Genomic DNA, 24,240 nt, shown 5'->3' with positions numbered 1-24,240 from the left:
GTCAGAGAGGGGCCTCTTATACGGCTGTTCGAGCCGAGAACCGTACTCCTGCTAGAGCATATGCCATTCGCGCACGAGAGGAGGCATCCTCCCTTGACGTCATCACTGGTACCTTCACTCTCTTTGATACTAATGTGATTGCATTGATTGACCCTGGCTCTACTCATTCATATGTGTGTGAAACCTTAGCATCCAGTAAGACTCTACCTGTTGAGTCTACTGAGTTCGTAATTCGAGTGTCAAACCCTTTGGGTCAATGCGTATTTGTTGATAAAGTGTGTAAGAGATGCCCTCTAATAATCCGAGAATCCTATTTTCCGGCCAATTTGATGCTTTTGCCGTTTGACGAATTTGATGTTATTCTTGGTTTGGATTGGTTGACCGCGCATGATGCGGTTGTGAATTGCAAAAGCAAGACTATTGATTTGAGGTGCGCAAATAACGAGATAATCCGAGTTGAGTCTGCGGACTTAAGGGGGTTGCCAGCTGTAATATCAGCAATGTTAGCCCAGAAATATGTGAGAAAAGGGTGCGAAGCATACCTTGCGTATGTACTTGATGACAAAGAGTTAGAAAAGAAACCCGAATCTATGCCAGTGGTTTGTGAATACCCGGATGTTTTTCCTGAAGAGTTACCGGGTTTGCCACCTGTTCGGGAGATAGAGTTTGGTATTGAGCTTGTACCTGGAACTACGCCAATTTCGATAGCTCCGTATCGTATGGTACTAACCGAGTTAAAAGAGTTGAAAGCTCAGTTGCAAGAATTGACGGATAGAGGTTTCGCTCGACCAAGTTTCTCACCTTGGGGTGCACCAGTATTGTTCGTGAAAAAGAAGGACGGAACCATGAGGTTGTGCATTGACTATCGTCAACTGAATAAAGTGACGATAAAGAACAAATATCCGTTGCCGCGCATCGATGATTTGTTCGACCAACTGAAGGGAGCCTCAGTGTTCTCAAAAATAGATTTGAGATCGGGCTATTATCAGTTGCGAATTCGAGATTCGGACATACCCAAAACTGCTTTCAGAACGAGGTACGGTCACTACGAGTTCTTAGTGATGCCGTTTGGGCTCACTAATGCCTCTGCAGTATTTATGGATTTGATGAATCGGATCTTCAGACCATATTTGGATCGGTTCGTAGTTGTGTTCATTGATGACATCTTGGTCTATTCAAGAGATGAGATCGAACATGCTGAACACTTGAGATTAGTGTTGCAAGTTTTGCGGGATAAGAAGTTATATGCTAAGTTCAGTAAGTGTGAGTTCTGGTTAAGAGAGGTTAGCTTCTTGGGTCATGTGGTATTCCGCATCGGGTATTCGAGTTGACCCGAACAAAATCTCAGCCATACTTAACTGGAAACCTCCGAGAAATATTACTGAGGTTCGGAGCTTTTTGGGACTCGCCGGTCATTACCGACGATTTGTCAAAGGTTTCTCGATGATAGCCACACCAATGACGAAGCTACTTCAAAAGGATGCTAAGTTTGAATGGACGGAGAAATGTCAGAAAGGCTTCGATCAACTGAAAACTCATTTGACTGAAGCTTCAATTTTAGTGCAACCCGAATCAGGCAAAGAGTTTGTCATTTATAGTGACGCATCCCTACTCGGGTTGGGTTGCGTATTGATGCAAGAAGGTCGAGTTGTGGCCTATGCGTCGAGACAATTGAAGCCACACGAGAGAAATTATCCCACCCATGATCTCGAACTAGCCGCCATCGTATTCGATTTGAAAATATGGTGACATTACTTGTTTGGCGAAAAGTGCCATGTATTTTCGGATCACAAAAGTCTCAAATATTTGATGACTCAAAGAGACTTAAATCTGCGACAAAGACGTTGGCTTGAGTTGTTGAAAGATTACGAGCTTGTCATTGATTACCACCCGGGAAAGGCTAATGTGGTTGCGGACGCCTTAAGCCAGAAATCATTGTTGGCTTTACGAGCGATGAATGTGCACTTGTCTGTTCTACCCGACAATGTGTTAGTAGGTGAATTAAAAGCCAAACCATTATTGATTCATCAAATTCGTGAAGCCCAGAAAGTTGATGATGAATTGGTTGCAAAACGGGCTGAGTGTGTTCCGAACAAGGAATCGGAGTTTCAAATGGATGATGATGATTGTTTGAGGTTCAGAAGTCGTTTGTGTGTTCCAAGGAATTCGAAACTTATTTCGATGATTTTGAATGAGGCTCATAGTGGCCGAATGTCTATCCACCCGGGTAGTACTAAAATGTACAACGATCTGAAACGTCAATTTTGGTGGCCGGGCATGAAACGAGACATTTCTGAATTTGTTTTAAGGTGTTTAATATGTCAACAAGTGAAAGCGGAACATCAAGTGCCTTCAGGATTACTTCAGCCGATCATGATACCCGAGTGGAAATGGGATCGAGTCACAATGGACCTTGTGTCCGGACTACCATTGTCAACAAGTAAGAAGGATGCGATTTGGGTTGTTGTTGATAGACTGACTAAGTCGGCTCACTTTATCCCCGTGCGTACGGATTTTTCATTGGATAAACTAGCCGAATTGTATGTTTCTCAGATTGTGAGATTACATGGAGTACCTATTTCTATCGTGTCGGATAGAGATCTGAGATTCACCTCGCGATTTTGGAAGAAATTGCAAGAAGCTTTGGGTACCAAGCTGCATTTTAGCACCGCTTTTCATCCCCAAACCGATTGTCAATCCGAGCGGATAATTCAGATACTCGAGGATATGCTGAGATGCTGCATCATTGAGTTTAGTGGTTCATGGGAACGGTATGTACCTTTGATTGAATTCGCTTACAACAATAGTTTTCAATCAAGTATTAAGATGGCACCTTACGAGGCTTTGTACGGTCGTAAATGCCGTACACCATTGTTTTGGACCGAGCTCGGTGAAAGTAAAATTTTCGGAGTTGATTTGATTAAAGATGCCGAACAGAAAGTAAAGGTAATCCGTGAAAGTCTGAAGGCAGCCACAAATCGTCAGAAATCGTATGCGGACTTGAAACGAAAGGACATTGAATATCAGGTGGGAGATAAAGTGTTCCTTAAAGTTTCGCCTTGGAAAAAGGTACTCAGGTTTGCCGTAAGGGCAAGTTGAGCCCGAGATTCATTGGGCCGTACGAGATCTTCGAACGAGTTGGTCCGGTTGCGTATAGATTGATTTTGCCCCCTGAGCTTGAAAAGATTCACGACATCTTTCATGTTTCGATGCTTCGACGCTATCGATCTGATCCATCGCATATAATTAGCCCATCAGAGGTTGAAATTCAAGCAGATATGAGTTATGAAGAAGAACCGATACGTATCCTAGCTCGTGAAGTGAAGGAGTTGTGAAACAAAAGGGTTCCGTTAGTGAAGGTGTTATGGCTCAAACATGGGATCGAGGAAGCTACTTGGGAAACCGAGAGCTCGATGAAAGAACGATACCCAAACCTATTTACCGGTAAGATTTTCGGGGACGAAAATTTCTTAAGTGGGGGAGAGTTGTAACAGCCCAAAATTTACCCTAGTCGGGAAGTGGTTTCGGGACCACAAAACCGAGTTATGAAGATAATTAATTGTTATATTCTATGTTTATTATGTGTGTACATGCATATGTGGAAGTTTCATGCCTTAATTTTGCCAATTGCATGAGGAATTATTAAATAGGGATCAACATGAGACATGGTGAAAAATGATAGGTTAATTTTAAAGGGGCTTATTAGTGCATGTCAACACAAAGGTGGACTTGCATGTCAAATTGCCCAATTTTCCTTATAGTGGCCGGCCAAGGTGGGTTGATGATGGGCAAAATATTTGTTGAAATTGATATTGGGTTATGGGATTTAATAAATAAAAGAAAAGAATGAAAATGTGATGAAAAAAAAAAGGGGGCTTCATTCTTGTCTTCTTGGCCGAATTGAAGGAAGGAATAGGGGCAAAGAACTTTCGGCCATTTGAATGTTTAATAAGGTTAGTATATTGTGTTAAAGTTGTGAAATTTTAGCTTGTTTTAGGTTAATTATCATGGTTCTTACTTAGACCATGCTAAATTTTTTTTAAAAAAAAAAACTTTGATGGATGGATGGACCATTCACCTATGGCTATTAAAGAAGGAATTTGATTATTTCCTTTAAGTTTTGATGGATAAAGAAACAAAAGGTTGTTGATGGAAGAAGTAAATGTGTTAAGAGATTATATGAAACTTATTCATGTTTATATATGTTATATGCATTGAAAATGGTTGATGATTTTGGAAGTGATTAGATTGAATCGGCCATGGTATATCCATAAACCCGATTTATGCTTATTATGTGGTGGAAATTAAGGGTTAAATGTATGAAATTTGATGTATATTAACTATAGGTAATCACATACGTAAGGTCAAATTTAATTTGGTATATTCGGCCATATAGGTGTATATGTTTGTGATACTATTTTTGTTAACTCTTGATAACCGATTGAAGGAGTAATATTGGCTTATAAGGTTGAGTTGATTCATGATGTTGTATATTAGAATAAAAAATACTCAAGACTAGGTTACCATAATAGCGATAATGCATTCGGCCTTGAAGCATTAATCGAATATGGTTAAGGTTTTGATATTTTGAACAAGGATAATTGTGAAATGGAGCGAAAACCGTTAAATTATACATAAGTATCCAGCAAGAAAATTAAACTACTAAATGTGTTTATTATAGATCAAGACATCAAAGGGAGAGAATCAAGCAAAGGCAAAGAAAAGATCATCGAGTAGCCGAGTTGGAACCGTCTTACCCAACATAAAGTAAGTCATTAAGCATATAGTTGGTATTAATTCAAATGGTCATAACGTTTATGTAATGATGCTGAATGGAATGAATAAATATATATATATATGCATGTACGTATGTGATGATGAAAGTGTTGAATGAAAAGAAAAGAGGTGAGATGTATTGAGTTGTTGATCTCGGCACTAAATGTGCGGGTATAAACATTTATGACCATGAGATTGGCGCTAAGTGTGCGGGTTTAAATTGTGCAGCACTAAGTGTGCGAATTGACTATGTAGCACTAAGTGTGCGAGTTTGACTATGTAGCACTAAGTGTGCGAGTTGACTATGTAGCACTAAGTGTGCGAGTTTGATTATGTAGCACTAAGTGTGCGAGTTGATTATATAGCACTGAGTGTGTGGACTTAATATATATTCTTGAATCATTATGGACACTAAGTGTGCGACACTATTGAGTCGATCATGGACAGCGGATCGGGTAAGTATCTTGAGTTCATGGCTAATAGGTGCTATGTTTATATTTGGAGTTGAGCTTGGTAAGTTGAACCTATGTGACAAATATACTTGAAGTCACGTACATAAGATTTATCGTGGAATGGGTGAAAGGCCGTTTAGTTGTATGATTGTAACGAAAATAAAATGATTTATGAAAATGCCTCGAATATTCTATTGATGAGTATATGGAATGTGAATGCATGATTTGGTATGAGATTGAACCGATAGGTCGGAGGAACTATGGTATGGTTCGGTATGGATGGAGTAACTAGCCTCGTTCCATTTTGTTTCCTCTTGTGATAATGTTATTAATGGATGGTAGTGTATTGCTTATGACTTACTGAGTTATAAACTCACTCGGTGTTTCCTTGTCACCTATTCTAGGTTTCTTGGACTCGTCTCTTTTTGCGTGGTCGGGCCGTCATCGAAGTCATCACACCGGCTAGCAAGTTTTGGTACTTTCTTCTTAGTCGGCTTAGGAGAACATTTCGGCATGTATAGGCTATTATGTTGTGTTTGAACTTTGGTATGTAATTTTTTAGCCATGCGAAAATGGCATAAATGTTCGGTTGGGTTTGGATTCATAACGTTAGGTCGCAAATCTTGATAATTCGACCTTTTTATGCCATACGTCATGGTTGATTATTTTGGTGTTAAAATTCATGATACGGCAATAGTGTAGTAGGGGGAAGTTTGACAATGATTAGCCTTTGGCATGGTTAGTCATGATCATAATTTGTGATATGCATGATGAATTATTAGTTAGATCAAGGAGTAAACACGAAGTGGGCATAGTTGCTTTCGTAACAGATGCTGGCAGCAGCAGTGACATGAGATTGAAAAATCACTAAAAATAGTAGGAGTGGAATTAATTGATGAATAAATTATGTAATCGAAGTTCGATGAGTCTATTTTCATATAGAAGTAACGAAAAGATCATATGGACAGTATGTTAAGAGATAATCAGGTTCTCGTGGGACAGGGCCAGAACTGTTTCTGGATTCCCTGCTCCGACTTTGGAAATTCATTATAAATTAACCAGAGATAATTAGGAGTCATACCATATATGTATAGATTCCTCTCTGAGTCTAGTTTCTATAGAAATAAACGGCATCAGTATCGAAGTTCTGTACAGGGAGATATCCAGGTTGTAATGCGCAAAGGTCAGTGTAGTCGACCCCAGTAACATGGGAGACTTTGACTAATAAACTGTACTAATTGGCCCGACCAAAAATTCTAGAAAAAAATATGTAGATGAGAATATTAGTCTAGTTTCAGGGAAAATTCACGGAACTGGATTTTGAGTTCCAGAGCTCAAGATATGATTTTTAAAGCGACTAGTATGCAGATTGACAGCTTGTCTGGAAAAATTTTAATAAGTGGTTTGAAGTCTGTTAACACCTCGTGTTCGACTCCGGCGACGGTCTCGGGTTCGGTGTGTTACAGTGTTTGTTGCGCTGGAGATCCTGTGTTCGAATTCTAACGTTAGCGAGGATGTTATTTTTGCTCGATTTTGTGTCAGTGTTTCGGTGGAGTTGTGATTCTAGGGCAGTTGGATGTGAATTAGTGGGGAGTTAGGATATTAGAGGGATTTTAAATGGATTTTTTATTTCTATTTATGATTTTTTTTTCAAAATTTTCCCTAATCTTTTCTGACTTTTTTTTTGTGATTGGGGAAAAATCCTTCTTTTCCTTGTTTCTAAAATTCTGTCTAAATCCTATCAAATAATCTCGATTTTCCAGTTCGTCAGTGCTCTTTGTGCATTTCTGGTAAGTGTGGTAACTATTTTGGGATAACGAATCGTTGAATAATGGGGTTCGTTTTGTGTTTAGGAAAAGATTAAAAGGCTAGGGGCTTCCAATCGGTGCTGTAGTGGTTCGAAATCACCATTGTTCATTCAAAGGTAAGGGTTTTTGTGGTTCAAAGTATTGTCTGTTTCATGATAGTTTGGTTTGGTATCGGTTTAAGCGACTAATGCGGTGTTTTATCAATCAGTTATAGGTTCTGGTGGTTTTGAGATTACATTTGCTGCGGAAACATACTAGGTGTGTTCCCAAATTGCGAAAAATGAAGTTTTCGCGAAAGTTGAAATTACTTATTGTTGGCGCCACACGGGTGTGTGGCCGGTTGTGTGGGTGCCCGTATGCAAGACACGGCCGTGTGGTTGATAAGGGCATGGCCGTGCGCAATACACGATCATGTGACGATATGGGTGTGGTCGTGTAAGCCACACGGGCTAGACCAAATTGGGGGTGTGGGCCACACGGGGCAAAGCTAATCTGGGTGTGTGGGCCCACACGGGCAAGCCACACGGGTATGTGGGCGCATATTTTTGAAAATTTCCCCAAGGTCGCACGGGTCATTCTGATCGGCTGTGGGCCTATCATAGGGTCGGTAAGGGCTATCCAAACCTTAAAACTGTATGATCTGATAGCCTGATGTTTTGCTCTGAGTATGATAATGTTATATATGCTTGATTTATCTGATATATGTATATAAGCATGATAATTTTGATTTTGTATATATGATTGGGGTGGGGTTTGTGTATGTGGAGGAAGTGTTTTGTACGGTGTACATTGCCTATATTCTGGCAGCTTGATTGCATTTTATATGATATGTTTCGTAATGGCACGATATGATGTGTAGGGATGGGTGGGTGTTTATAACCCCACATGGTGTGATGGGATGGTCGTAGTTGGTGTGTAGATGATGAGGGTAGGATTCTGTATATCTGATCTATATTTTTATATCTGTTATTCGTATATGAAATGGACATGAGTCCAAATTTGTTTCTGACTGTATACGAGACTTCTATACGTTTTGCATGTCTATTTTTATTGGGTTACACACTGAGTTTACGAAAACTCATTTCTGTTTGTTTATTCTGTTTAAGTAATCCACAAATTTAGACGGGTCAGTCCGACGGAGGCACAACGGTGACCACTTATTCTTGAACTGTTTAAATTTAATAATCTATGGTTTTTTATTTATAATTCTGATTTTATTTGAGAGTTTATAATTTTTGGTACTCTCTGGATTGTTGGTTTTTTACTTTAGGTTTGGATGTGTTTTTAACGTTTCATTGTAATGCGTGTCTAAAAATACGGTTTTATGAAAATAAAGGTTTTCTAAAAATACGGACTGTATTTTTAATATAAAACGGTTTTAAGACTTCTGCTGTAAATTATGTTTTGGAAAAATAAATTAGTTAATAAAACATTTTCAATAAAATATGTATAAACAAAATGGGTTACCGAGCTTCAATAAATTTGCACTGTTTTCAAAATCTCTTATTGTAACATTACCAGATTTGACCATAACGTCTAGGCCCGGTTTGGGATGTTACATAACCTGTGTCAGATCTTCTTCTATCAACGTCTCCATTAAAAATCAACAACAACATACCCAATGACTCTATCTTTAGTTCTTCCAAACTGTAAGCAAACATCAGTAGTACCTCGTAAGTATATTAAAATCTGCTGAACTGCTTTCTAGTGTTCTTTCCCGGTATTCGCCATGTATCTGCTAACTGTACTGACTATATGTGATAAATCTGGACGTGTACAAACTATAGCATACATGAGAGATCCCACTGCACTATAATATGGAACATGTGACATGTACTCAATCTCATCACATGATTGTGGAGACAAAGCCGATGAAAGTCTGAAATGGGCTGCTAACGGATACTAACAGGTTTAGCACTCTGCATATTGAACCTATAAAAAACTTTCTCAATGTACCCCTTCTGACTTAGGTATAATTTACTTGTTTTTTTATCTCTGAGAATCTCCAAACCAAGTATCTTCTTTGCTGGTCCCAAATCTTTCTTCTCAAATTCTTCACTTAGTTGGGCTTTGACCTTTCTTATCTCTCATTTATCTTTCGCTGCTATCAACATGCCATCAACATAAAGGAGTAGATACACAAAAGACCTATCACTATTTTTCTTAAAGTAAACAAAACTGTCAAAATTATTTCTTTTGAAATCATGAGAAGTAATAAAGGAATCAAACCTCTTGTACCACTATCTTAGTAACTGTTTCAAATTGTAAAGGGACTTTTTCAACAAGCAAACATAGCCCTCTTTTTCTAAGACTGTAAAACCCTTTGGTTGTTGCATGTAAATATCCTTCTAAAGTTATCCATTTAAAAATATAGTTTTTACATCTAACTGCTCAAGCCCCAAACCATGCAAGGTCACAATACCAAGCAAAGCTCGAATCGAACTATGCTTCACAACTGGGGAGAACATATCTGTGAAGTCCACTCCTAGAATTTGATTGTAACCCTTTGCAACAAGCCGTGCTTTATATCTAGGTTCTTTAACTCCTAGAGTCTCTTCTTTCTTTTCAAACACTTATTTACAACGAACAACCTTTTTGCCTTTAAGAAGTTTCACAAGATCCCATATTCTATTTTTGTGGAGTGATTCGATCTCCTTTTGCATAGAAAGCATCCACTTTTCTGAGTCTTCAAAGCTAACTGCCTTAGAATAATTAAATGGCTTTTAAGTTGCATCTGTATCTTTAGCCACGTTTAAAAAATAAGCTACTAGATCAACCTCGGTATATTTCTTTAGAGGTTTAATCTCTCTCCTAGTTCTATTTTTGGCAATAGAGTATTATGGTAAAGAAGTAACTCTATTATGAATTTCTGTACTGACTTGAGGACTCGACTATATTGTAGATTCTGAATTAATCTAATACTTTACATGTTTTTGATGTTCTTTATTGGAAGGGTTTTTAAGAGATAAGTACTCTAAAGCCACTTACCAAGCATATTATTGATGAAGATGGCTAGCATGCTGCATGATGAAGTGAGCCAGCATGCTGCAGCACAAGCCAACATATAGAACATGAAGATCGAGGATGGCAGAAGCTACTTCAACAAGCTCAATCAATCCAACTCTTGTTTATTTTGTAATCTCTAGTTAATGAAATGTAATTTAGTTAATTTAGAACTATGTTAGGTAGATGACTGATGTAATTTGCAGACATATGAGCTGTTAAGGCAACTTTGCTTGTATGCACAAGTTAATTACTTCAAGTTTCAATGTTTAGTGGTGTTAGGTAATAATTAGGTACATGCGTACTGTTTTTGACAAGCTTAGTGCTTGGTTTATGTATTGGCATTATGCCATTATTCATTTTTTATGAATGAAATCAGATTGTTCATCAATTTTTTCTCAAGTTTTCATTGCTTTTCTTCCTTAAATTTATCTAAAATTTGGTTGTTTGCTCAACAAGCATCGAGACTTGCTGCACAAGAGTGAAGTCAGACTTATTTTATTTCTGTTCTAACACCAACAATTGGTATCTAGAGCTTTAATCTTAAGGGACCTGTTATACAAACCTATGGCCTCATCAAGTTTTTCACCAGCTGCACCTCAAGTCTTCAATGGAGAAGGCTACCACATATGGGTGGTCAAAATGAAGACCTATCTATAGGCCTTCGATTTATGGGAGGTGGTCGACTTAGATGTTGAACCAGAGCCACTCAGAGCCAATCCAACAGTGGCTCAAATCAGGCAGCATGCTGATGAGAGGACCAATAGGCACAAGGCCATGTCTTGCATCCAAAACTCAGTGTCTGATGTGATCTTCACAAGGATTATGGCCTGTGAATCACCAAAGCAGGCCTGGGACAAGTTGAAAGAGGAATTTCAAGGGACAGAGAGGACAAGGCAGCAACAACTATTGAACTTGAGGAGAGACTTTGAGAAATTGAAGATGAAGGAAGAAGAAACTGTCAAACAGTATTCTGACAGGATTATGGCAGTGGTGAACAACATAAGGCTCCTTGGTGAGCAGTTCAGTGAAGCAAGGATAGTGGAGAAGGTGATTTCAACCTTACCAGAGAGGTATGAGGCAAAAATCTCATCTCTCAAAGACTCAAGGGATTTGACCAGCATTTCCTTGATAGAACTCATCAATGCTCTCTATGCACAAGAGTAGAGAAGAGCTAGCAGATTGGAGGAGCATCAAGAAGGTGCCTTTCAGGTAAAGACCAATACTGCCTACAAAGGCAAGAAGACCTGGAAAAATAGGCCTAAGCCTGATGTTGCAAGGAGTAATGACCAACCTTGCAGGCATTGCAAGAGGCCTGGACATCCAGAAGAAAAATGCTGGTTTAGACCAGATGTTGTATGTCAACACTGCAAGAAGAAGGGATATGTGGAAAGGGTCTGCAAAAGCAAGGGCAAACCAAGGCAGAACCAGTTTCAATAGATGAAGCTGAGGCTCGAGTAGCCAAGGAAGACAGTGACCAAGAGGAGCAAGTCTTTGTTGTGTCATGCTCAGCTGCATAGGAAAGGCTCTCATCTGGTTGGCTCCTAGATAGTGGATGCACCAATCACATGACACCTGATGCTGCAATCTTTAAGTCTTTAGACAGAAGCTGCAGAACCAAAGTCAAAATAGGTAATGGCCACTTTATAAAAGCTGAAGGCAAGGGTGATGTGCTGATATGCACTTCTACAGGTGCCAAAGTAATTTCAAATGTGCTTTTGGTGCCTGAAATTGACAGGAACCTACTCAGCATAGCACAATTGCTAGAGAAAAGGTATTTTGTGGTGTTCAAGGACAATCAGTGCCAAATCAGTGATCCAAATGGATCCAAGCTGATGGCAGTCCCTATGGCTAATAAAAGCTTTGTGGTTGACTGGACAAAAGGGTCAGACACTGCCTACGCAGCTACAACAGATGAGTCCAAGCTTTGGCATCAAAGACTTGGTCATGCCAACTTCAAGTTAATGGAGCACATGTGCAGGAGTGGCTTGGCTGAAAATTTCATAAGCTTAGTTCAAAACCAGGAAGTATGTGAAGTATGTCAGCTAGGCAAGTAGGTCAGACTTCTATTTCCCTCAAATCAAGCTTGGAGAACCTCTGAAAGACTACAACTGGTGCACACTGATGTATGTGGCCCCATGAAGACTGAGTTACTAAGTGGAAACAGGTATTTCATACTATTCATTGATGATTTCTCGAGATATTGTTAGATTTACTTCTTAAAACAGAAATCAGAAGTGGCCTCTGTGTTCTGGAAGTTCAAGACTACTACTGAGAATGAAACAGGCTGCAAGCTGAAGACCATAAGGTCTGATAATGGGACTAAGTACACCTCAGCTTAGTTCCAAGCCTTCTGTGATAAGGCAGGCATCAAACATCAGCTTACCAACACTTATACACCTTAGCAAAATGGTGTAAGTGAAAGATAGAACAGGAGCTTGATGGATATGGCCAGGTGCCTGATGATTCAGAAGAATCTGCCTAAAGCTCTATGGGCAGAAGCAGTTAACACTACAACCTACATTCAAAATAGGCTTCCAACCAAGGCTTTGGACCAGAAAACTCTATTTGAGGCCTGGTTTGGATTCAAGCCATCACTGGCTCATCTGAAGGTTTTTGGATGCATTTGTTATGCACATGTACCTGCTGTTAAAAGGGACAAGTTGTCTGAAAGGGCTCGACCTGGTGTTCTGGTGGGCTACAGCACTGTCAAGAAGGGGTATAGGATCTTGGATCCTTCAACAAACAAAGTATCAGTTAGCAGGGATGTTGTGTTTGATGAGAGGGTATGCTGGAACTGGAAAAGGAATCAACCTGAGGCAGTTTCTGAAGAACTTGCAACTGATCAAGCTGAAACAGACCAAAGTGGTTATGAAATGAACATTGATGATGAACCAATCAGGGGCACTAGACCATTGGCTGAGATTTATGAAAGGGCTCATGTTGCTACAGCTGAACCAAGAAGCTTTGAAGAAGCTGAAGCTCAAGAAGGATGGAAGCAAGCAATGGCTGAGGAAATCAACATGATTGAGAAGAATCAGACCTGGGAATTGGTTGATAGACTAGTCAAAAGGAAAGTTATTGGAGTGAAATGGGTGTATAAAGCCAAGAAAAATGTTGATGGAAGCTTGAACAAGTTGAAAGCAAGGCTGGTTGTCAAAGGGTTCAGTCAGAAATATGGCCTGGACTACTTGGAGACCTTTGCACCAGTGGCCAGACTTGACACCATAAGGCTGTTGATTGCCTTAGCTGCACAAATGCAGTGGAAAATTCACCAGCTTGATGTAAAGTCAGCCTTTCTCAATAGAATTCTTGAAGAAGACATCTATATTGAGCAACCATAGGGGTTTGAAATAGCTGGGAAGGAGCAGATGGTGTACGAGCTGAAGAAAGCTTTGTATGGCTTGAAACAGGCTCCAAGGGCCTGGTATAGCAGAATCGATGGCTATTTGATTGGTTTGGGATTCGATCGAAGCAAGAGTGAGCCAACACTGTATGTTAAGAAGGAATGGGCACTAACATAGCTCATTGTGTCCTTGTATGTTGATGACCTGCTGGTGACAGGAGGAGATCGAGCAATGCTGGCCAATTTCAAGACCAAAATGCAAGAGATGTTTGAAATGTCTGATTTAGGAAGGATGTCCTATTTTCTTGGAATGGAGGTGTCTCAAGCACAAAATGGGATATTTCTGAGTCAGAAGAGCTTTGCTTTGAAAATATTAACTAAGTTCTCTATACAAAACAGTAAAGCAACAAAGACTTCTGTTGCTGTTGGAAAGAAACTATCGAGCCAAGGTGATTTTGAAAGGGTCAGTGAAACAACCTATAGAAGTCTGGTTGGTAGCTTGTTATATTTAACAACCACTAGGCCTGACATCATGTATGCTGTGAGTTTGCTTTCAAGGTTCTTGCATTGTTGCAATGAGAAGCACTTTCAAGCTGCTAAGAGAGTGCTCAGGTATGTCAAAGGTACATTGAGCTATGGCTTGATGTATAGGAAAGAAGAAAGCCTAAAGTTAATTGGCTACACTGACAGTGATTGGGCTGGTTCATCAGATGACATGAAAAGCACCTCAGGATATGCTTTCAGTCTTGGTTCAGCCATGTTCTGTTGGAGCTCGAAGAAGTAAACCTTGGTAGCTCAATCAACTGCTGAAGCAGAGTATGTTGCAGCAGCAAGTGCTGTTAACCAAGCCATTTGGCCAAGGAAAATCATGAGTGATTTGAATGTGAGTCAAAAGGAAGCAATAGAGATTTTTTGTGACAATCAATCTGCTGTTGCTATTGCCAAAAATCCAGTGTTCCATGGGAGAACAAAGCATTTCAGCATCAAACTCCATGTTGTTCGAGAAATGGAGGAAGCATTAGAAGTTAAGCTAATTCATTGCAAGACAGATGATCAAATTGCTGATATTTTGACCAAGGCTCTTAGTGCAACTAAGTTTGAACACTTAAGGAAGAAGCTAGGAGTTAGCAGCATGCTAACCAAGGAGGAGTGATGAAGATGGCTAGCATGCTGCATGATGAAGTGAGCCAGCATGCTGCAGCACAAGCCAACATGCAGACCATGAAGATCGAGGATGGCAGAAGCTACTTCAGCAAGCTCAATCAATCCAACTCTTGTTTATTTTGTAATCTCTAGTTAATGAAAGGTAATTTAGTTCATTTAGAACTACGTTAGGTAGATGACTGATGTAATTTGCAGACATATGAGCTGTTAAGGCAGCTTTGCTTGTATGCACAAGTTAATTACTTCAAGTTTCAATGTTTAGTGGTGTTAGGTAACAATTAGGTAAATGCTTACTGTTTTTGACAAGCTTAGTGCTTGGTTTATGTATTGGCATTATGCCATTATTCATTTTTTATGAATGAAATCAGATTGTTCATCAATTTTTTCTCAAGTTTTCATTGCTTTTCTTCCTCAAATTTATCTAAAATTTGGTTGTTTGCTCAACAAGCATCGAAACTTGCTGCACAAGAGTGAAGTCAGACTTGTTTTATTTCTGTTCTAACACCAACAATTATCCACCATCTCTTGGGAGTTAATTCCAAGAATCTCCTTTCCTTTATTACTTTTTTTACCTGGGCCTTTATCTTTATCTACAGAATATTCACTTGTATTATCTAGAGAGATTAGCGCCCTAAAATGAGACCCTTCCTCCTTCGCCGTAATCACATTACCAGTCATTTTAATATCCCTTGATTTTCGTCGTGTTTTTCTTCCTACAAACATTCAGGGCCCATACGAACCACCCTCTTCCCCTGATCCTTCATAAATCACCGATGTGGCCACTGACGACAGTCCAAGTGGTTGCATTTTATTTTCGACACTGGTTTTAGAACCTCTGTTCAGACAGACGTCTTTCAAGTGATTGTACTTACCACAACCAAAGCACACTATGCGCAAAAACTCATACTTGACCTTTTGTAGGGTACCATTAATTTGGATTTGGGAAATCAACGGTTTGTCCAGATTAACGTACACAGCCAATCGAGCGAAATGGCCTCGTATTCTACTGTCAGTATTTAGATCTAACTTAGCAACTTTCCCAATAGTTCCTCCAATTTCCTTGAGTATATTGCGCTTGTACATATATCCTGGCAAACCTGGAAGTCTGATCCACGTCATTACAATGCTCGAATATGGTTGTACGAGATTGAAGGCCACTATCCACAGTTGTACTGTTAGGTATTGTCCAAAGATGATCCAGGGGCCTCCAATAAGCACTTTCTTACTAATTGTCTTGTTTTGAAAACTTGCCAGAAAATATTCGTTCTCGATGTTCATTTATTGAAAAGGCGACGATGGCTTCCAAATGCTAAATATTTTGTTCTACAAAGTTGAATAGTGGATATTACGACCCAACAATTTCAAAATAATTTATTTCTTAATATCCCCTTCCAACAAATCAATCTTTTCATCCTCCACTAGACTATTCCCCATAACAGGAGAGGAATTTCCTAATAGCATGTCTTTCCATGATGTTCTTGGTAAGGATGGTAGATCAACTTGCATAGATCCACCTGAATCATCTGATTTGTCTCTGAAACGAACTTTTATAGGAATCAGATTGTCCCCCGTACCAATCTCAAACTCAGCACCATCACAGCAAGAAGCGTCCATCACATCGATCAATAAATATTTTTAAACTTTAAATAATCCCCTAAAATGAGATTTGGGCACTAAAAAATAACAAAAATTTAATTTAATTCATTAAAAAAATATAAACATATATTGTTAATCCTTTTTTTATATATCAGAGGAAATTAGTAGTTCAATCATTTATATGTAATTAATTAATAAAAGTTTATAATTTAATAATTTATATGCAATAAATTACTAAAATATAATAATTAATGTCTCCTCTTTTAAAATAAAATTCCTCAATCAAATAAACACTTAAATGTATAATTTTACTTCGCAATTTAATGTTAAAATGAATATTTTATTTTTTAAAATTGATTTTTGACAATAATAATAAATATGAAATCTTAAATCAAACTTTTCAAAAATATTTTTTAAGTTAATTTTCAAAAAAAAATTACCATATTTTTCAAAATCATTTTCCAAAAACAATTTCTTAATTTAAATAAATTTATAGATTAAGAAAACTAATCATGAAATTAATAATTTTGTATTTGCTTAGCAATCATTTGTACTATTTAAACATTCAAATTATTGATGTACAAAATGATGATTCTAATTATTATGAGATAATAAAGCAAAAAAGCAAAAGAAAAAAGGAAAAATAAAAAGAAATACACTAACGACGAAGACTTGTCAGATTTAAGTGCACTTAAATTTGCAGTGTTCTCGGGGTGAATTGTAGCTTTTTAAAAAGAAAAATGTTTATGAAAAATACTAATTATTTAACTATTATTAAGTTTACTTTGTCATTTAATTATAAAAGAAAATACAAAATATCATGTTATAAATGCTATTAAGTTCATTATAATTAATTATTCACATTTCATCTTCCTTAACTCTCCAGTTTTTATTATCTTTTAAATTTTTTTTATTTATATATTAGAATCTATATAGGAATATACTACTTGTAATAAAGATGAAAAATAATAAAATGGCAATAGAAATCGCTCTATATTCTCATCTATTATTTTTGTGTTCATTGTATTATTATTTTATAACACGTTATTAGTAAGAGCTTGCCATTAGAGAATAAATAATCTGGACATACGACATTCTTGTTGAAGCAATACTTTAAGGTATGTGATTTCTATGCGTGCTTGAAAGATTTTGAGATTGAGATTAAATTTAGTTGCTAATTTGTTTTTTTTATCTTTTAAGTGAAAGTGAAATGGTCATAAAAAAAGTAAATATTGAGAGTTAATTTTTTTAGAATCAGAATTAAATTAATACAATATATAAATGTTATCCAACAGGTGATTTAAAAAGATAAAATTGTATAATTAGATAATTATTTTATAATTTTTTATAATTGGATGAATATTAATAGAATAGTGTACTGAAAGAAATTATTTAACATAAACACAACTTATTTTATGAAAATGAAGAAAACTTTCTAAATCGAAAAAGAAAGTGGAAAGTTTTTAAAGGCAATGGAGAGGTAATAATGAATCATGTCTCCGCTACAACTTGTCTATTAAAATGGCGTTGAATCTCCACGCGTTCATGCTATTCCTTCCCATAAGATATTCTATATTTACATAGCCCAGAGAGTGGGAAAAAAAAAACTAGAGGGGTGATGGGGTTTGGTTGTACGTTTAAGGAGCTTGCTGTGTTAGTAGTTATGGTAACACTTATAACAACTTCAGTAGCAGCCCAAGCAAAACCTGGATGTCAAAGCGACTGCGGAAACATAAGCATCCCATACCCTTTTGGTACACGCAGTGGTTGCTACATCAGCAGCGACTTCTCCATTAATTGTAACACCTCTTTTAACCCCCCAAAAGCATTCTTACGGACCTCTGATATAGAAGTTCTCGACATCTCTCTGGATGGCTCTTTGCGCTTTATTTATAATTTCTTCATGGGTCATGACTGTTATAATTCGTCAGGGCGTAGTCTACAGTCCGATGATGGGTTCATCTTTAGGAAATTTACCTTGTCTCATACCAGAAACAAGTTCACGGCCATCGGTTGTGACACTATCGCCTACATCAATGGTTTCTCCGGACCTGACTCTTCAAACGGATTTTTTAAAGCAAAAAACTTTTCAACCGGATGTTTAACATTTTGTGGTGACGTGGACGATGTGATAAATGGGTCTTGCTCCGGCATTGGCTGCTGCCAGACGGCTATCCCTAAAGGATTGAATGGGTTCTTCTTCAATTTTAGTAGCCCTCAGAATCACTCCTACGTGTTGAGGTTCAATCCTTGCAGCTATGGTTTTCTTGTTGAAGATGGAGCCTATAACTTCCACCGATCACATCTTTGGGACACAAATTTCGGCAAAAATAATTACCCGGTTATTCTTGATTGGACAATCGGGAATCAAACCTGTGAACAAGCTAAAATGGATCTAAAAAATTATGCTTGCAAGCAAAATAGTGATTGTACAGATCCTGAAAATGGGCCTGGATATTTGTGCAAGTGTAATCCTGGTTTTCAGGGTAATCCTTACCTCTCATACGGCTGCCGAGGTAAAGGTTTCAACTTCTTCTCCATTGCAGATTCATTTCGATAAAATTATCTATCCGTACTTCAACTTTGTGCCAAATTATATACATATATTATTTTAGTTTAAAATGTTTGAAAATTGTAGATATTGATGAATGTGAGACACAGAAGCCTTGCTATGAATTTGGAACATGTCATAATACACCTGGAAGCTACAATTGTTCATGCCCTGAAGGGTTCGTGGGTGATGGCTGGAAAAATGGAACAGGTTGCCGTCGTATATTCAAGCTCCAGGACCGTGAGAGTTTTCCCATTCTTGTTGTTACACTAGGTTTGTAAATGCCAATTACTTTCTTTATATTTTAGACAAGACCCTTTTTCTTTTCAATCCAGAGTTAATATCTATTATACCATATTTAGTGTGAGTTTTTTTACTACTACATGATTTTCTTTTTAGAGGTTAGGTTTTTTTTTCCAGATTGGGTAAGATTACATATGAATAAATTAATTGGGTATAATATATTTTATCTAAATTGATAGTAATTTAATGATAAATTATAACAGTCATTATTTGAGTAAAATTTTATTGTATAAGGATTAGTATGGAGTAATTTTTAATAGAGGGAATAAAATAAACTTTACAAGATACTGTAAAAAGTCTTGATAGACTTTGACCTCAAAAGTTGTTACAAAGAATAAAAAGAAAAAATAAAAAAGTAATTTTACAACAAACACGATTGTTATAATAAAATGTGGTTATAAATGATCGTTATTATTGAGTCCCATCCTATGTAAATGTGTGGACTATTTATTATCGTTACTTAATTAGATAATGTGTTTCAACACATTCAAACTCACGTACTCCTGTATTGGCAATAATATTTATACCAATCAAGTTAAGACTCAATCGAAATAACTAGTTAACAAATTAATTACTTAGATTTAAATAAATTATTTAGTTTCATGCTTGAAATGATTGATTGTGTTAGATCTATAATAACTTAAAAAAAATAAAAGTCTAAATCTTAAAACAAAAATATTTATCCAAAACTCAATTTTTTTATCAATACAATAAATTATATATTCTTTTATCTTTTATAATATATACTCGTAATATATATATATATATATATATATTAGAACGATATCTTAAAACTTTGGGAATGAAAAAACCAAGTTATACAAATTCTGAAAGATCCCATATTCTTGAAGACATTAGCATCTTCCTAATTGTTTTTGTTTCAAAATTTATTTATAAACTTTCAAACATAATTTCCTTCACTAACTATTGATTTCTATTTTTTTTACAAATAAAAATAATTACATTTGTAAATTAGGATTTCAAAATTTAAATTTAGGTTTTAAAAGTTATGCAAATTTAAAAACCTTTTGTTGTTTGAATCTCGCCCTTTAATTTACTTTAAGGCTATGCAATGCAATCATGGATTTGCTAGAAGTCTATTTAATAATAAATTTGAAAACTTTGTATATTTTTATTTAATATAAATTAAATTGCATCTCAACTAATTATTCTATATAATAAGCATTTCGTTAGCATTTATATAATAATTAAAATTTAAATCCAAAATTTATCATATAGCAAGAGATATGTCCGGCCAGCTAAATTTTATATCAAAATCGTAGCTTAAATGGCAAGATTAATGATTTTAGGGTCTAACATTTAAGTTCCAATTTATTTGGATCTCATGTAGGTATTGGCTTAAGTATAGGGCTGTTGTTTCTAATTGCTGGGTTATGGTGGTTTTATAAGAGATTGCAGAGAAGAAAGTATATTAAACTCAAACAGAAACTCTTTGAAAGAAATGGTGGGTTATTGTTCCAGAAAAAGATGTATTCAAATGAAGGTGGTTTGGATAAAGCTAAACTCTTCAGTTCCAAAAAGTTGGAAATAGCTACTGATCAATTTAATGAGAATAGGATCTTGGGTTGTGGTGGCCAAGGCATGGTTTACAAAGGAATGTTGTCAGATGGGAGAATTGTTGCAGTAAAGAAGTCCAAGACCATAAACGAAGGGTATCTTGAACAATTTATCAATGAGATCTTTATTCTTTCTCAAATTGATCACAGAAATATTGTCAAGCTATTAGGCTGTTGCTTGGAGACCGAAGTGCCCCTCCTTGTTTATGAGTTCATCCCTAATGGAACCCTTTCCCATCTCATTCATGACCAAAATGAAGAGTACCCGAGGTCGTGGGATATACGATTACGCATTGCAGCGGAAGTTGCGAGTGCAATTTCTTACTTGCACTCATCTGCATCCATCCCCATTTATCACCGAGATATCAAGTCTAGTAATATACTACTAGATGAAAAGTTCCGAGCAAAAGTATCTGACTTCGGAACATCTAGATCAATCAGCATTGATCAAACTCACTTGACGACTCAAGTGCTTGGGACTTTTGGGTACTTAGATCCTGAATATTTCTACTCAAGTCAATTTACTGAAAAGAGTGATGTTTATAGTTTCGGGGTGGTTATTGTTGAGCTCTTAACGGGTAAAAAGGCAGTCTCGACGTTTGGATCGCAAGAAAAGAGAGGCCTAGTTTCGTATTTTATGTCGTCGATGGAAGAAAACCATCTGCTGGATATTGTTGATGCTGAAATTGGCAAGGACGACCAAAAGGATGAAGTAGTAGCAGTTGCAGAAATTGCGAAGAGATGCTTGAATTTAGATGGGAGATATAGACCAACAATGAAAGAAGTGGCCATGGAACTTGAGAGACTTAGAACTCGACAAGGTGACTGCATCCCCATTAATCAGCTTAAACAAGCTGAGGTCGTTGTAAGAAAATCGACTGAGAGTTGGGATTTCACTTCATTCTCAACAGAGCATTATCCGAATTACAGCATAACATCTACATCGAAATCAGATGTTCATCCACTTATGTTGGAATCCAACTCATTACAAGATCTCTAGGTCTCTACTCTGTTCCTGTCCTGGTGGTGACTCTGACTATAATTTCTCCATGAAAATTGAAGGTTCAAGAAAAACCACCGTCACTGACAACTGCACTGTCTCCCACACCTCCTTTGGTGATCAGTAATTGTAGTACTTGAGAATAGATTCAGCTTTTTAAGATTGATGAAGAATTTTTTTTTTTCTGCTTAATATGGTGAATCTGTTTATGTTCTGCTACGGAATAAACTATGACAAATGTTTGGTTCAGATGAAATGCTATGTGAATGCCTTATTGCACAAAGGGTTAATCACTCGACGGTTTGGTTAGATGAACTCATTCTCATTGAGTTTTATGAAGCCATTTTGTGATCCATTTATGACAGACTAATTTCCCTAATTTCCTGCTTATCATAATCACTTCCTTTTTCTATTTTTGGTTGTAAGGCGCATGTTTTGGATTGTTCATCTTCATCTTACTAATGCTGATTTTTGGATTTTTCTAAAAATTGAGACTTTATTTTGATAATATCATTTTCTGAAATTATTACAAAAAAAACTTAATTCATGATTTGGTTATTGAAGTATACTCATTTTTTTACTTTGATAGCAAAATTTGTTTTATCCCAATTTAGTACCTAATGAATTATTCTAATGAAAAAGAACACAATGTGGCGTATTTTTTGTAAAACTGGCATTAGAGGTGATCATGGGCCGGGCCCAGACTAAATTTTAGGTCCGTTTTCTTAGATCGGGCCTGGCCCAGCCCGAAATATGTGTCTAAAAATTTGTCCAAGCCTGGCCCTAAAGAAAATTGCTAACCCGAGCCCGGCCTGGCCCGGCCCATATAAATTTTTTTAACTTTTTCATTAAATAAAAATATTAAAACAAATATTAAAACAAAAAACAAATAAAAAATGAGACTAAAACAATTCTTAAAACAATACACAAATTGAAAATATAATAAAAAGTGGTTATATTAAAATTGAAACCTTCTAAAGAATTTTTAAAATTGAAAGTATATTTGATTAAAAATAAAATATATATTTAATATATAATTCGGGTCGGGCCGGGTCAAGTCCGGGCCAAAAAAGTTTTATCCGAGGCCCGGCCCATTTTCTAAACGAGCCTCATTTTTTGCCCAAACACATATTTCGGGCCTATATTTTTACCCAAACCCATAATCACCTCTAACTGGTATGTTTTCTTTTTCAAATATAAACTTTAAAAAATTGTTAAAATATAAAAATTATATAAAAAATAAAGAAATATATACACATAATTTTAAGATGTATATAATTTTTAAAAATAAAAAATATAAAGAAAATATTAAAAACAAATAAAAATAATGAAATATATATAAAAAATCTAAATATATATAAACTCTAAAAATTATATATAAACATTGAACATATCTATGAAATAATTAAATGTTATTTGCCAAAAATATTTGTAAAAAAAGACGAGATGTTATCAGTGAGGTTGGAAGAGAACTCAACATACCATATTCCTTTCGTTTGTCTGGAGAATTTAATATATTTAGGAAGGAACAAATTCGTTTAATATTCAAACTTGATGCATTACCCATCGATGGTATGGGTGAGTAAAATTCGATTCGACTTGAAAAAATTCGAAATAAATTTGAATTTCGAATTATTCGATTCGAGTTAATTGAGTAAAGTCGATTTTTTTTAATTTCAAATTTGAATCCAGTTGAATTTTTGAATTCGAATAATTTGAGTAAACCGAATATCAAACTACCCCCACCCCTATAACACCCCAAACCCGGCCTAGGCGTCAAGACCAAGTCCGAAGAGTTACGTTAACGTTACTAGGGAAACTAACTTTTATAAACACGGTCAAGACGTCTGACAGATTATACAACCATAATATCCAGTCGATAATTCAACAATCTTAGAAAGTCGAAATACTACGAAATACTAAACAACTATTAATATAAATAAAGTGTGATAAAGCAGATTGACCGAGCTTCCGCTACACTGACCCGATGAAGATTGTGAGTTTCCTGAACTAACACATCAGTTAAATGGCAGAACAGTTCCTATTTAGATACAAGACAGATCAGAAACAGATGCAGTTATTCCTACCCCCATCCGCTACACACCATCTCCGACCATCCCAACACACTGATAAGGGAGTTTAATACCCCTCCAGCCCTACACACCATATATAGTGTCGGTTCGACACGTTCAATAGGATTGCAGACCAGCTGCTAAATCAAATAGCAATAAAACGTCAAATTCACATATAACTGTGGCTTAGCCACTAAGGCTTAGTTTGGATGGGCGGTGTGTTTACCTCCGGTGAGGTTAAAAACAGCAGTGGCGGTGAGATTAGTTACTGTAGCGATGAGATTAAAAACAATGGTAGAGTATGTGTTTGGATTCAAACGCAACTGTAGCGGTGAGGTTAGAATAAAAAATGACTATTAAGGATATCAGATTAGAGCTGATATATAATAGAAGTTTTTTAAATTATTTTACTTTTTTAAAATTATTAAAATATGTGAATTTATAAATTCATTTAATAAAATATTAAAATGTATCTTCCAATATTTTTATTATAAATATTTTAATGAATTATATAATTAATTTAAATTATTTATTAGATAAAATGATAATTAATTTTAATTGTTTATCGTTAAATATTCTTTTATAACAATGA

The 24,240-nt window shown here is 36.4% G+C and overlaps 2 protein-coding genes across 2 annotated transcripts; one reads left to right on the top strand and one right to left on the bottom strand.

Annotated features, from left to right (window-relative positions):
- Positions 1 to 15,272: 15,272 nt before the first annotated feature.
- Positions 15,273 to 15,827, bottom strand: LOC107915541 (uncharacterized). The gene has a single exon (XM_016844688.1). The coding sequence runs from the start codon at positions 15,825 to 15,827 to the stop codon at positions 15,273 to 15,275; it is 555 nt and encodes a 184-aa protein (XP_016700177.1).
- Positions 15,828 to 17,539: 1,712 nt separating this feature from the next.
- Positions 17,540 to 21,978, top strand: LOC107915162 (wall-associated receptor kinase 2). The gene is made up of 3 exons (XM_016844323.2): positions 17,540 to 18,661; positions 18,784 to 18,969; positions 20,351 to 21,978. Exons 1-3 carry the CDS (start codon positions 17,764 to 17,766, stop codon positions 21,574 to 21,576), a joined length of 2,310 nt encoding a protein of 769 aa, XP_016699812.2. The 5' UTR covers positions 17,540 to 17,763; the 3' UTR covers positions 21,577 to 21,978.
- The last annotated feature ends 2,262 nt before the right edge of the window (positions 21,979 to 24,240 follow it).

Source organism: Gossypium hirsutum, chromosome D10, assembly GCF_007990345.1.
Source record: "Gossypium hirsutum isolate 1008001.06 chromosome D10, Gossypium_hirsutum_v2.1, whole genome shotgun sequence".
NCBI lineage: Eukaryota > Viridiplantae > Streptophyta > Magnoliopsida > Malvales > Malvaceae > Gossypium > Gossypium hirsutum.
The sequence above is the reverse complement of the archived record's forward strand: the minus strand, read 5'-3'. Positions and strand labels throughout refer to the sequence as shown.

Coding starts and splice junctions, on each gene's coding strand:
- LOC107915541 (XM_016844688.1), bottom strand. CDS start 15,827: ATGAACATCGAGAACGAATATTTTCTGGCAAGTTTTCAAAACAAGACA.
- LOC107915162 (XM_016844323.2), top strand. CDS start 17,764: ATGGGGTTTGGTTGTACGTTTAAGGAGCTTGCTGTGTTAGTAGTTATG. Junction 18,662..18,783: donor CCTCTCATACGGCTGCCGAG/GTAAAGGTTTCA, acceptor TGAAAATTGTAG/ATATTGATGAATGTGAGACA. Junction 18,970..20,350: donor CATTCTTGTTGTTACACTAG/GTTTGTAAATGC, acceptor GATCTCATGTAG/GTATTGGCTTAAGTATAGGG.